This window comes from Heterocephalus glaber, unplaced genomic scaffold (genome assembly GCF_053883595.1).
Source record: "Heterocephalus glaber isolate CG9 unplaced genomic scaffold, H.glaber_assembly_v1.0 deba00001719, whole genome shotgun sequence".
Classification (NCBI taxonomy): domain Eukaryota; kingdom Metazoa; phylum Chordata; class Mammalia; order Rodentia; family Bathyergidae; genus Heterocephalus; species Heterocephalus glaber.
Window position 1 is genome coordinate 8,470,568 of NW_028258432.1, and position 14,894 is coordinate 8,485,461.

The 14,894-nt window shown below is 35.2% G+C and overlaps 1 protein-coding gene across 2 annotated transcripts in view; it reads left to right on the forward strand.

Moving 5' to 3' along the window:
- LOC147821746 (protein POLR1D-like) overlaps positions 1 to 14,894 on the forward strand; it is a 63,572-nt gene that overhangs the window by 28,901 nt on the left and 19,777 nt on the right. For both annotated transcript variants that reach the window (XM_087199434.1, XM_087199435.1), the window contains exon 2: positions 5,328 to 5,402. In XM_087199434.1, coding sequence (XP_087055560.1) covers positions 5,386 to 5,402 — 17 coding nt within the window. In that variant the 5' untranslated portion in view covers positions 5,328 to 5,385. The remainder of the gene's footprint in view (positions 1 to 5,327; positions 5,403 to 14,894) is intronic.

The following is a 14,894-nucleotide window of genomic DNA, read 5'->3' on the forward strand; positions in this document are numbered from 1 at the left end:
GCTTCTTCTTAGTTGTATTAATTTCTTGTTACACTTTCTATGTAGACTGGCATAGTTGCTACACTCAGTTGATTTATGTGAATAAAAAGCAACACTGATCCAGATACCTCAAAACTAATTTGTTTGACTTTAGGTTTTAAGATGATTTTGTACCAGATTTGCATTATCATTTGGGTTTTATTTAAGCTGCTATTAGGATTTGTTGACATTCCTTAAGCATGTACCAGCTGGCTGATGGAATGAATAGGAAAGCCTGAGGAAGCTGACCGAGGATGAAAAGTTGGCCATAGATGATATACTCATGGATCATTGAAAACTGAGTGTAGTTTGTTCCTGTGCACAGAAAACTGTCAGCTTAATGACCAGCTCATTTGATCTTCATTCCATGGAACTTTATGTTCTAATAAAATTAACTTGTTTTATGAAGAAACTTCTAAGATATTTTAAGGAATCAAGTACAAAAATTCGTGTACCAAGAACTTAATTTACGTCTGAGTAATTTTCAGTTGTTCAAGTTTCTATATTTATTTAGCTCTTATATATTCTCCTACCATTTGCTTTTCCAATATTTTCTAATGCACTTTGCCAGTTTCCCTAGCTTTTATTTTTTTTATTTTATTGGTACATTTTAGTTATACAATATAATGACATTCATCATTGGAAATTTGCACCTTTACATAATCTATCCTGGTTCTTATTTTTTCTCCATTCCCCTGCCCTCCCTTCAACCCCTCCATCCCTCCCTATTTACAAAGACTTTGTTTCCATTTTTCATTTTCTCATATTCCATTCCCTTCTTTCCTTTCCCCTGCCCCTCCCACTTTCCCTTTGCCCTTTTTCTTCCTATTACACATTATCTATTATACCTTTAATCCTTATTTACACTTTCACTTTCTCACACCAGAGAAACTATTCAGTATTTACACGTGTATCCTATTTATTTCACTTACAGTATCACCTCAAAGGGGATCCACTTAGCTATAAATATCTCTAATTTCTCGTTCTTTATAGCTGAGTAGTACTCCGTTTTATAAAAAAACAAAACACATTTTCTTTCTCTAGTCTCCATTTGATGGACAATTGGGCTGTTTCCAAGTTTTAGCTATCTCGAATTGTGCTGCTATGAACATGGGTGTGCATATATCGCTGTGGTATGATTCTTTTAATTCTTTTGGGAAGATACCCAGTAGGAGAATAGCTAGGTCAAATGGGACCTATAATCCTAGTTCTTTGAGGTATCTCCATACTGATTTGCACAGTGGTTGCACCAGTCTACACTCCCACCAACAGTGAAGCAGGGTTCCTTTTTCCCCATAGCCCGCTAGCATTTGTTACTGGATGATTTGTTGATAGCAGCCATTCTTTCTGGGGAGAGGTGGAATCTCAGTGTTGTTTTCATTTGTATCTCTTGAATGACCAGTGATGTTGAACATTTTTTCATGTATTTATTTGCTATTTCTACTTCTTTGAGAAATGTCTGTTCATTTCATATGCGCATTTTTGGATTGAGTCTTTAAATTTGGGAGGTCTGATTTTTTTAAGTTCTTTATATATTCTAGATAGTAGACCTTTGTCTGATGCTTTCCCAGTATTTCAATAGCAGTTTACACATTTCATCATTTTATTAAAAACTATCTTGTTTTGAGCAGGTTGACGTTTCATAATCTGTGATAATTCAAGATTGCAGCCTCTGTGTAATGTGCAATAGAAACTAGACTTACAGTTTCCTTCCTTAAGAATTCACTAGCAAGAGTTCCAGAGGCAATACTTGAGGTTATGGCAGTGGGACAACTACTTCACTTTTTCTCCTTAATTTTGAAGATGGTGATGTTTCAAGGTCAGAATACAGATTACAAGAAATTGCTTTTCTCGATTTGGAAGCGAAGTCCTGCAGAGGGAGTTTATGCACGAGAATTGTGGGTGGAAAGTAGCAAATGCTCAACACTTTTCAGATAAAATAGGGAGCAATCCTCCATTCCTTCTGCCTCTCCAGTATCAGCCTGTCCCCCACTTCTCTTTGAATAAATGCAGAAGCAGTGGCAGCTCTGGTAGCACCTCCCCCAACACACATACACATTCTTAGTCTCTCTCTCTGTCTCTCTCTCTCTTTCTCCTTTTAATGATAAGAAATTTTCTCTAGAATTTGCTGTACAAATGTTTGTAGAGTAATAGTACCTATTACTTTGTATAGGTAATGCAAAGACCCTGGTAATGCAAAGACCAGAGGATATATAGGGTTCAAAACATGTGTGGAGTTTTGTTTGCTTTGCCCTTCCATCTCCTCCTTCCTGATCATTAGCAGTGTTACTTTGGGCAAGATAGTCATTGTCTCTGAGTATCATTTTCCTCATCTGTAAATTGGTAGTAAGAGCTATGTTATCATCTTCAGTAGAGTAGGACCCTTTAAACTTAAAGCTCTATATCAACATTGTGAAACCAACTACACGTACCTCGCTACTTCTGTCCATCACAACCATAAGACTGGGACCTTGTGTATATTGTCTGCTATGGTTTACAACTGAGCCATCTTTACTAATTAGAAGGCCTGTGAGAGGCTTGTCCCAAGCAGTACCTGTCCCTCCTTTTATCATTTTCCATCCAGGATACATTAGTTTCACTTCAGGCATTTTTTTCTCATGCATATATGTTTTTTTCTCTTGATGTACTTATGAATCAGAAGACATCCTTAATTATGTCAGGTAAAATTAATAACAATGTTAGAGATTGTTTTAAGTGAAATCTAAACTAAAGAAAAATCAGAATTAAACTTCATAACTCTTCAAAGACTCCAGAGCGTACCTTCAAGGTTTCTGCAAGATTCTTAAATATTATTTTCTGTAGAAGTACTTCATTTCAGTTATATTCTGACTCAAATAAGCTTTTATAGTCTGGGCCAGAAACCCGGGAAATATGTGAACACAGTCTTTATGGGAAAATACATTTTGATTTCTCTGTAAGTAATACATATTTTGTTCATAATTAGGGAACTGTCTTAAGTTTTTTTCTGGTGACTTGTAACCATTTTGTTGTCATACTGAGAGTATATAGATGGAGCTAAATGTCATTGATGATCTGCTTTTATTTAAAACTATTGCACTCAAGGCCAGGGATTTATCTCAGTGGTTCTGTTGCCTGCCTTACAAGCGCAAGGACCCGAGTTTGATCCCTGGTAACAAAAAAATAAATAAAATAAAACTACTTCACTCATTTATAGGAAGAGGGGAGATGTGTTTGGAATATTTGTACCCTTTAATTTTTTTACTCTTTACTCATGTAAAAGTGAAAAAAGATCTCTTACAGAGCTAAATAAAATAAATTTTTCATGAAGTACTGTATTAGAATTGCCAGGTCATATCAGTATTATCAGTATTGTTGTAAAGAGTTGGAAAGAGGAGGATATGTGTAATCAGATGCACTTTATCCCTTTGTGATAGCCTAATGCTAGGCTGTGAAATAAGATCTAATTGATTGAGTCCAGAATCCAGGAGGTAAGAATGGCACATGTTGGTAGTCAGAGCCTTTGTACTATGTGACACCCTCAGGCCTACTTTCTTTTTGTTGAGACAGGGCCTTACTAAATCACTAAGTTGCCCAAGCTGGGCTCAAACTTGCATTTCTCCTGCCTCAGACTCCTCTAAGTTAAAAGACATTTTTTTGTTTTGGTACCGGGGATCAAACTTGGGTCCTTGCGCTTGCGAAGCAGACAGCAAAACCACTGAGCTAAATCCCCAGCCCTTAAAAGACATTTTTAGAAGATCTATTAACTTCTTTAATAGAGGTTTATAAAAAAAAGTCAGTTATGCAAAAAGAAGATTATTTGAAAATTTAGAGAGTGGTAAAACAGTTTGAAAGCATAAATTACAAATATGGAGGTAAATACAAAAATGGATTTAAAAAGTTGAAATGGTTTTTCTTTGTTGAGTAGCAAAGGATGAAATAGAGAACTGCTGTATTTTATTGTTAAATCTTTTAGATATTAGTCATTTTAAGCTGTCTGCTTGCTTTACTTTGATAAAATCAAAAATAATATAAAACTAAGTGTTCTTATACACAAAATGTTGGTATCATCTGAGAATTATGTAAATAGTATGTAGTAGTACTGTGATAGTGTAATTAAATGTTTTAATATAGAACCTATATAAATTATCCAGTTTCAGTACTTGTGATTATATTTGCAATTCTGTTTTTGAACTGTATTTGTTTCCAACTTCATACCTCTATTTTTTAAGCTAACGATTTATGTATCCTAATAGTCAAGTCAGGAATGATTATCTTCCTATGTTGCCACCTATACAGTACTTTGCACACTATCTTATACACAGTCAGATCTCAGAATGTGGTTGACAAATAAGTTTTTAGGGTTTTAACATTTTTTAAAAAAATTATACAAATAATATATATGTATTTCCTGTAGAAAAAATAGGAAATATGGAGACTCCAGCAGAAAAAAATAAATATTGCCCCAAAACTCATTTTACCATCTTGATAACATCCCTCCCAATGTCTTCCAAGCAATTATGTATGTAAATAAATTTAAAATAGGGTTATACTATACACATTGTTTTATTACTGCCTTTATATACTTTATATGTTACAAATGCCAAGTATTCCTCTGTCTTCATTTTCAGTGATGCCTAGTCTTCCACTTACATGGATATGCCAGATTTATTTAACCAGTCTTTTATTAACAAACATTTAAATTTTCTGTAATCATTAATTTTTTAATGAGTGTCCTTGTACATACAGTTTTGCACATTTATTTGAATATTTTCTTAGGGCAAAGTACAATTTTTAGGTAATAGGTACATACTGTTCTAAAAGGTCTTTATCATGTTGCCTTCTCCAGAAATGTTCTCTCAATCTCAACGCTCATAGTAGAGAAGAGTACCTGTTCCTCTCCTTCACTGACTGATGAGCAGAAATATTTATCATTGTTGGGTTAATTGGCATTTCTTTAAATAATAGTGAACTTGAACATTTTAAACATAGGTATATTAACACACATGTATATGTATATTTGGCCATTCATGTCTTTTGGTTATTTTTCAAATTCATAAGAAAAGTCATATAATTCTTATATAAGAATATAAAATTATATCATATTGCAAATACTTTTTCTAGTTTGTCATTTCTTTCTTCTTTTCAATGTTTTTTCCATTCACATAAAAGCTCCTTTTTGAAAAATTGTCAACCATTTAAAATTTTTTGCCTCAGTGATCATACTTAACAAGTCATTTCCTTTCCTAAGATTATATATGGTAGAATGAATAGATTTTTGGACTTTGGTGTGGTGACTGCTTCTCAAATTTCTTCCCTTTTCCCACCAGGAAAGCAATAGAAGAACTGCTAAAGGAGGCAAAACGTGGGAAAACTAGAGCAGAAACAATGGGACCTATGGGTTGGTAAGTTCTTGAATGATCATCCTTAAAAATTATTTAAGAAAAATGTCTTGGGTAGAGATATCAGCATGTGAATCTGTGGCCTGTATAGGGAATGTAAACCTCTGATGTCAAGGAAATCACCCAGAGGTGAATGTGGAGGAAGAACACTGCTAAGAACTCAGTGCCAAAGAGCTCAGGCAACGTGAAGAGGGTGGCAGGGTGTGTGCAGAGAATGTGTGTGATGGGTTATCATTCCTTTGGTTCACAAGTCCTCAAAACAGGGAGGTACCGCTGTGCCCAAAGGCAATGTTAGATCAGTGTTCATTGTTCAAGAGTTTCTGTTTTAATTATAGTACTTAGTAACATAAGATTTATGTTTTAAAAATTAATTTTAACTATTTTGATTTTGTATAATTCAGCCATGTGGAACTAAAGTTTGCCTTTGTAGTTTATTTACAAAATATAAACAAAGGAAGAATTTAATCCTAAGAACTAATTGTACTCTTTTGTGCACAGATTTTCAGTAACATTTGCATTCAATAAATGTACTGATTTTAGATCTTTTATCTACAATTAAAATTTTAGTATAGTGGAATATTTGGCTATTAAAGAGTAAATGTAAAAATGGCTTATACTTAGAAGCTAGTCTTCTGAACATAGCTCGTTTTATAGACTTGACTTTTAGAAACATGCATATAGTTCACATTAAATATAAAACAAAATTAAATCAAAACTGAAGAAAAGGAAAACCCTTATAAACAAGTGAGTAGATGGCATAACTGCACTAAATAGGAAATTTAATCTGAAATTTAACTATGTTTCTGGAAGACAAAAAAAACTGCAAAGAAATTATTTCTTGTAATTAATTGTTAGCAATAATATTGGTATTGCTATCCTGAAAATATTGTACACTAGGATAAAATAAACAGCTAAACATTTATTTTCTACATATAAGTACCAAGACTTTCAGTGTAAAAGAGATACAAATGTAAAAATCACACAAATTGTTATACAAATATAAAAAGCTGTAATCCCTAATTCGAATGGGAAATATTGATATGATATGTGCTGGATTATTTTCTTAGAGAGGGAGAATGGTGCTCAGACGGTGTTATGTAAGTACCATTTCTCACTGAAAGGAGACTGATGACAACTAAAGTGATGCTGAGAGTTAGCTGAACTGCACAGTTAGACGTCACAGTCCCCATGACTTCTTAAACCAACTGCAGGTTCAGGAAGTTCCCAAAACTACCTTCTACTTCAGTAATTCGATAGAGGAACTTGCACAATTCACTGAAATCTATTATCTTCATGGATTAAGTTTGTCACAGATGAGGGATATAGATTAAAATGAGGCAAAAGAGTGTGTGTAGGTTCCAAATGTGAAACCCCTTGCTGTCCTCTCCCCTGTGGCATCAGGACACACTACCCTCCCAATATCAATAGTGGTGGCTGGAATGTTGCCAACCAAGGAAGTTCACTTGAGCCTCAGTATTCAAAGTTTTTATGGAGGCTCCATTATGTAGGTATGATTGATTACATGGTTGATCCCAGTTTCCAGTTCAGCTAATGCCATTTGACCCAAAACTCTCATTCTAAATCTCATGGTTGTTCTTTCCAGCATAGCCAGCCCTCTTCTAAGACTCTTCAGTGTAGTGAGCTCCACCCTAAACAAAGACATTTCTGTCAAGTGTGACAGTTTACTTTCCAGAAGCTGAGGGCTAAGGCCAGCCCTCCTTTTAGGCAAGACCAAATTCTTTACTATATAGGTAATAAATGCGTTAGAGGAGCTAGAAAATCTTGTCACACCAGAAAACAAAGCACCTGACTGGTGTAGTTGGGTTAGAAAGTCTTGAGAATCAACTTGAAAGGCTTTTCACTAGTCAGAGTTTGGGAAATTTGATCATCAAAAAAAAAAATATGTATATACAGAACTCTTAATTGTTAATGCACCTAAAATATGTTAAAATCCTTAAGGTCATAATGCTAATCACATCCTCCCTTCTGGAGGATGCTTAGGAACCAAATTGTTGAATGGTAAATGGAGAGGAAGTATCAAGTATTTATACATTTCCTGTATAAATTATACCAGAAAGTTTCCAAATAATTGCTAAAAGAAAACTTTTCTTTATCAGAACTGTTAGGCAAATGTTCTACCACTGATCTGCATCCATCCCTTTTCAAAATATTTTATTTTGAGACAGTGTCTCAATAAGTTGTGCAGAGGAGCCTCCAACTTGTGACTTCCTTTCCTTAGCCTCTGGAGTAGCTGAGATTACAGGAGTATGCCACCATGCCCTGCTAAGACAACATATTTATAGAAAAATTACAACTAATAAATGTAAAAGGATTATAGAATAAGATTATCACTGTTTGAATTGTTAACTCAGTAATAAGCCAAACAATTTAAGAATAAATAAAAAAGTTGAACAGATACTTCACCAGAGAACCTGGAATTGACCAATAAGTATAAGAAGAGATGTTCAAATAATTACTTTAGCTATCAGGAAAATGCTCATTAAAACCACAGTTACTTCTACACATGCACTAATGGTGAAAATAAAAAGACTGACAATACCAATCAAGATGAAAATGTGGAGCAACTAGAATTTACAAACATTGTCAGTGGGAATGTAAAATCAGACATCTACTTTGAAAAAAACAGTTGGCAGGGCCAGGGGTGTAGCTCAGTGGCACCACACCCGCCTGGCAAGCACAAGGTCCTGTGTTTGATTCCCAGTACCGGGGGTGGGGTGGGGGAGGGAACAGTTGCCAGTTTCTTATAAATATATACCCACCATACAGAATCTTCCTTCTACAGAGAATTGAAACCTTGAATCCATACAAAAATTTGTACAGTAATGTTCATAGAAGCTTTAACCATAAATGCAGTACTACTCAGCAAAAAAAAAAAAAAGAAAGAACTACTGAGATATGCTTCAATGGATAAATCTCAAAAACATTACACTTAGTGAAAGAAGCCAGACACAAAACATTGCACAATGTATAATTCATGTAGATGACATTCTTAAAAAGTGAAAACTGTAAGGACAGATAGTTGGTTGCCAAGAGATAAGGGATAGGAGGAAGGGATTTACTGCGGAGTGTTCTGTATCTTGATTGTGGTGATTAGTTACATGACTTCATACATTTGTCAAAAGCCATAAAACTGTTTATTTGAAAGGATAAATTTTATTTTATATAAACTATACCATAGAAAAACGGATTTTAAAAATGAAGATGGGCTGGGGGTGTGGCTCAGTGGTAGAGTGCTTACCTAGCATGCACAAGGCCCTGAGTTGGATCCTCATCATGAGAGGGTTGGGGGTGTCATCTCTTAGAAGCCTCAGTGATAGACTGGATCAAGACAAAGCTCATCAGTGGCTGCTGTATCTATCAGGTAAAAAGTTGATGGGGGACTTTCAGGTGAATGGGTCATGCTGACCACATCTGCATACATTGGTCAATCTGCATCACAGAAAGATGCAATAAAAATGGCAAACCACCATCCATGAGACATCTTTGTCAGGACATTGAACCTAAACCTGATCAAGTCTCAGAACTACTACAGAGAGCAGAGAAACATGTTAAATGACACCACAAGGCTGTAATCATAAAATTCAGAATGCAGGAAATTCTACAGAATTTTCTTTAACAAATGAAAGGATGAAATGGAGAAGGAGCCTACAAATTAATATATTTGAGGTACATCAAATAAAATGTATATTTTGTTTATATCTTTATATAAAATAACTATAAAAAGACATGAAATAATTTGGGATATTTGATGATGTTAAAGAATAGTTTTTTAGGCATAATAGTATTGCTGTTATTTTTTAAGCTATTATCTTTTAGAAATTCTATTTATGGGTTAAATTATATAATAAAGTAAAATAATCTGGTGCAAGTGTATCAGGCCACATGAAACATACATAATTATCTTAGATTCAGTATAATACCTAACTTTGGAGAGGAGAGTGTTGTGAAAATCTATTGTGTGTGAAAACACCTGGCATATATAGCAGTTAGAAAATATGAGTTAAATTTATTCTTCCTTCCAGCCGTATTCTGTCCTTTACAGAAAATATCAGGATGGTACCTCTACTAATGTGACTCTTACTAGCACAAACTGTTAAGAGCAAGATAGGATCCCTTTTTTTTTAACATTGTATGGGGATTGAACCCAGGGCCTTTACACTGAGTTATATCCCCAGCCCTTCTTAAAAACTTGTTTTTATTTTGAAACAGATATTTGCTGAGTCACCAGTTACCCAGGCTAGGTTTGAACTTGTGATCCTACTACCTCAGGCTTTCAGAGTTTTGAGATTAAAGGCGTGTGCCACCACACCCAGCTATGTTAGTTTTGGTGTAAAGCAGGACTTTCATCAAACTGACAGTAGTCATTGGCCTAGTTTAATACCTTATTTGAATCAATGTAGAGCTAATCATGAACTCAAATTATTTGACAGTGAATAAGAAAATATCAGTCATGGTTCTTTCTATGTGAAGAACATTCAAGAAGATTACTTTTTTCAAGGCAGGTCTCCAGGTAGAAGTCGTTTGTTCTAATAACCTTAGGACCATTTGTTAGCTTGGTATCGTTTCTGATAGAATAACTAATGTGTCAGTGCCAGCCCTGCTTCCCCTGGGGAGAGTTGCCATATGCACAGACTGTCTTGAAATTTGTAGGGGATATTAATGAGCTCTTTAGGTATTATCCCAATAAGGTGGGCAGTTCCACAGAGTGACTGGGGATTCACATTCTTCAGTTTTTAAATCTCCCAGTCATACCATATGACTCTTATCTGTAAGGTGTAATATAGTAGCAGCCATTAAATGTACATTTCAGCTAGCAGAAAGGAAGAGAAGGAAGGTACACTTCAGAACACTTGTCAGAATCTGTGTACAACATTTCTACATTAAACTCCATTGGGCAGAATTTAGTCTCATGTCTGCCTCTAGCTCATATTTTTTTTCCCCCAGGCAGCCATTTGCCAAATAAATGTCTGGGTTTCTTGGTTTGGTTTGGTTTTTGGTGTTTCCTGTTTGTTTTGGTTCTTGTTGTTTTGTTTTGATTTTTGTTTTTTACCATAGAAGAAAGGAGGAACAGATACAGGGACAACTAGCAGCTTCCCACGAGGGAGAGGGAATCATAGTGAATAGGGGAAAATTATGTCAGGCAAAGGAAGATTTCAGATTTATAAGAAGTGGATCCCATGAGAGAAGAGGATTTCCCCTTAGTCTATAAAACCAAAACTCTGTTGTCATTGTTATTGTTTCAATTGTCTTATGACAATAGTTCACAAACTTTTTTGTCTAAATGTCCTTCATACTCTTAAAACTTACTGCGGGGGCTGAGGATTTAACTCAGCAAGTTTCTAACAAGAGTGAGGCCCTGGGTTTGATCTTCAACACCAAAAACTTTTTAAAAAACTTACTGAGGATCCCTAAACAACTTTGGCTTATGTGGCTTTTATCTGTCAGTAGAAATATTCAAAATTAAATGATGAAATTTCTAAAGTACTTAATTCCTTTTAAAATAACAATAATAAACCTATTATATGTTAACATAACATTTTTAAGAAAAATTAAGTTTTCAAACCTTTCTTAAGTGTGACTTACAGAAAACATGTAGGAGGGGCCGGGGATTTAGCTCAGTGACACCACACCTGCCTCACAAGCACAAGGTCCTGAGTTCAATCCCCAGTACCAAAAAAAAAAACATGTAGATTCTCCTGTTTCTGCATTCAATCTGGTATAGTATGTTATTTTGATTAAAGTATATAAAGAAAATTCCACCTCACAGTTAAGTTTGGAAAAGGAGTATTTTAATAACCTTTTCAGATAATTGTAGATATTCTTCCTTAATGCTGTATCAAAACTTTGCAATTAATTTGAACTATTGGTGGTTTCTTTACATTCCTTTTAGTAATACAAACTTTACACATTTTTGTTTTACAATAAAATTCAGTGGTCTGCATTGTACTTTGTATCCTGTACTCATTCTTGATTTGGAATATCATCACTGGTCATCCGGAAAATATTGTTCACTGAATGACAAGGATCTTCCTTGTGTTGATTGATACATGTCAGTATATAATATTTCAAAACTCAACATTTGTAAATATCACTATTGAGTTCTTCAGAAAAGTCTTTTAAATGATGAGAATCTTATCAGGTTCCCTGTTTTCCAAAATTTTAATTTTCTTTCATTTGAAAATTTTATTTTTTATATTGGTAGTGAATACTGTGAGTTTTTTCTTGAATCAGCGGGCTCACCCATGTCTGAATACCAGCTAGTTCACCTTGCCACTCAGCTGTACAGGTGCTATCCTTGAGGCAACTATCCTATCTCACATGTAAAAGTGCTTTATATGTACTTTCTGTTTCTACACATAATTGTTAAAAGAATGAATGCCGAAAGGTCAAGATTTTTAAAAATTAATAATTTTACTGCCTTATCAAGGACATTCTTAAGTTAAAGGTGGCCTTGTTTGAACTGCAAGTGCACATGGTCAAGAATGTATCAGCTGCTGGTACACAGCTTGGTGTCACTACTACGATTCTTGCTACAGTTTTGTTGTTTTTGCATTCATCTGTGCAAATGTCAACCCTGTGAAAAAAAGCAAGTAACACTAAAAACTATGGAAATAGCTTTACCTTCATAGATCCCTTCATGAAGACCCCCAGGGTCCTCCAGATCTCACTTTGACAATTGAGGCTCCAGAGATATTCCAGGAAGCAAACGTAACAAAACAAGAAAATAACAAAGCACAAGCCTTGGGAAAGAAGAGATAGAAGAGGTGTTTGTTGAAGACAGAATCCCAGCTCAAAATGGTACAGTTCAAGATAAACATTTGAAGTCACTCACTTACTTGCATATTCAATAACCAATTAGAAAAGATAATGATAAAAGAGTCTATGTGGATACATTTACATATTTGTGCAATATGCCTAATGTACTGACATATAACCCGCAAATGTACAGTTTTTGACTGAACAATTTGAAAATTAATTGTAGACATCATGGTACTTTAACATGGAGATCCTGAAGACATTCTGACAATAATCATGTTGTCATTACAGTATCTAAGAAAATTCACATTCATTTCATTGCATTGGCCATGCGGAGAGAATGTGCTCCAAGTAACCTTTTGTGAGGGAAGGCAGTTGTTTATTCAGCATAGGCAAGCAGGCAGGTTGGCCCTGAGAAGAACCAGCATAGAATGCAGGGAGAGCATAGACTTAAGTAGAGAAATGGTTGCTATGCAGTTACTAGGCATTGAACTGAGGATTCATTGCCTCTAGGAGTCTGGAGTCAAAGATAGGGCAGTCTGTGCTCCTCGGACCAGGCAGAAATATAGATGTTTCTTGGAACTAAGGGCTGGGACATGATGGCCTTTACCCTCAGTTTCAAGTTTGTCTGCAATGGCTTTTTCTGGCGGCAAAGTTACTCACCAGCTGTGACCCTGGCCAAGCTGGGGGGCAGGGGGAGGCTATGTCATGTCTTCAGGCATGACATTCATGTCATCATCTAATACCCAAAATGTTTTTATAGATGGTTGCCATTTTTTTTTCTTTGCACGCACACTACATTCTAGATTATCCTGATTGTTTTCATAATTATATTCAGGTTAAACATTTTTGGCAAGAATATTACATAGGTGATATTTTTATAAACCTTAATATCATCAGTACAGGAGGGCTTAATGTCAAGTTGCTTTTGGTAAAGGTGGTGACCATCAGTTCTCTCCATTACTGAGGTATTTTGTTTGGCTAAGATACTTGGGTAGGGGAGGTGAATGAGATGAGAGTGTTGTATACTTAGGTCTAAGATTCTATAAATTTATAGTAATTAAGTTAGTATGATAGTTGTTGTGGTTTGGGTCTAGATGTTCCCCCAAAGCCTCATTCAATCGATCATAGATACCTTCAGAGGTTTCTATGAGAGGTATCAGGCTGAATCTAGAGTATGTGGTGCTGGGATTAAGGGCATGTGATTACTAAACCAATCACATGAGTGATTGTGATTGGTTTGGTACCTAATCCCCAGTAGTCTGGATGGGAGAAAAAGGCAGAAAGACGGTATTAAGGTTCCCTTGCTCCTTTGCTACCATCTGTCTGCCAAAAACTGTTGCCCCTCTGCTACCCTGCCTGGGAGCCAGCTGATTATTTAATGAAACCTCTATGAACTCTAAGCGAAATAAATCTTTTACTCTTTAACTTTGGGTCTCAGGTATTTTGTCTCAGCTATGAAAGAAAAGTAACTAAGACAATAGTGTAAGACTAAACATATTAGTGGGAAAGAATAGAGATCCACATCTGCGTAAGCATATCATTCATATTGGTGGAAAAAAGATGTTCAGTAAATGGTGGTAATTCAGTTGATTATTCATCTATGATACTAAAAATTAATTTCAGGAAGACTAAAAAGCTAAACATACAAAACATACTGAATTTTTTAGAAAAATATAAAATTTTGGCAAAGATAGGGCAAGAACCTTCCTTAGCCAATCATAAAGCCTAGGAGCTATGAATGGAAAAATTGACAGATTTGACTGTCATACAAAGTCTGCATAGAAAAAGATGCCACTGGGGGCCGGGGATTTAGCTCAGTGGTTTCGCGCCTGCTGCGCAAGCGCAAGGACCCAAGTTCAATCCCCGGTACCTAAAAAAAAAAAAGAAAAAGATGCCATACAAAAAGTTAAATTGTTAAAAAAAAGTGATAGACTGGTTGAAATTATTTGCCACAATAATCTACAAAGGACTAATAATACCCTTAATGAAAATCTCCCTATAAATCAATTTATAAAAAGGAAAACGCATGTAACTACATATATGTAATATGCACACTCATACATTATATAAATATACATATTTTGACATTTTCAGAACATATTTTGATATTTTCAGTAGACATAAGTACAAGTATCTAAGCCCTTAGCTCCTCTACACACTACTTCAGCGCTCAGATACGTTTTTATTTTTTATTTATTTATTTATTTTTTGTATTAAATTCTTTTATTGGTACATTGTAGGTATACAACACAATTACATTTCTCATTGGGAATTGTACCTTTATATAATACATCTTGGTTCTTATTTTTTCCCCATTCCTAGCCATGCCCTCCACCCTTCCCTATTTACAAAGACTTTATTTCCATTTTTTCCATTTCTCATCATTTTTTCCTTTCCCTTCTTTCCTTTCCCCTGCCCCTCCCACTACCCCTACCCCTTTGGACCTTTTCTTCCTATTTTACATTATCGATTATTCATTCTAATTATTGGTACATTTTAGGTATACAATATAATGACATTCATCATTGGAAATTTGCACCTTTACATAGTCTCTCTTGGTTCTTGTTTTTCACCCTTGCGCAGCTCTCCCTTCAACCCCTCCAGCCCTCCCTATTTACAAAAATTTTGTTCCTATTTTTCCATTTTCTCATATTAACCCCATTCCCTTCTATCCTTTCCGTTAGCCCTCCCACTTCCTTCCCCTTTGCCCCTTTA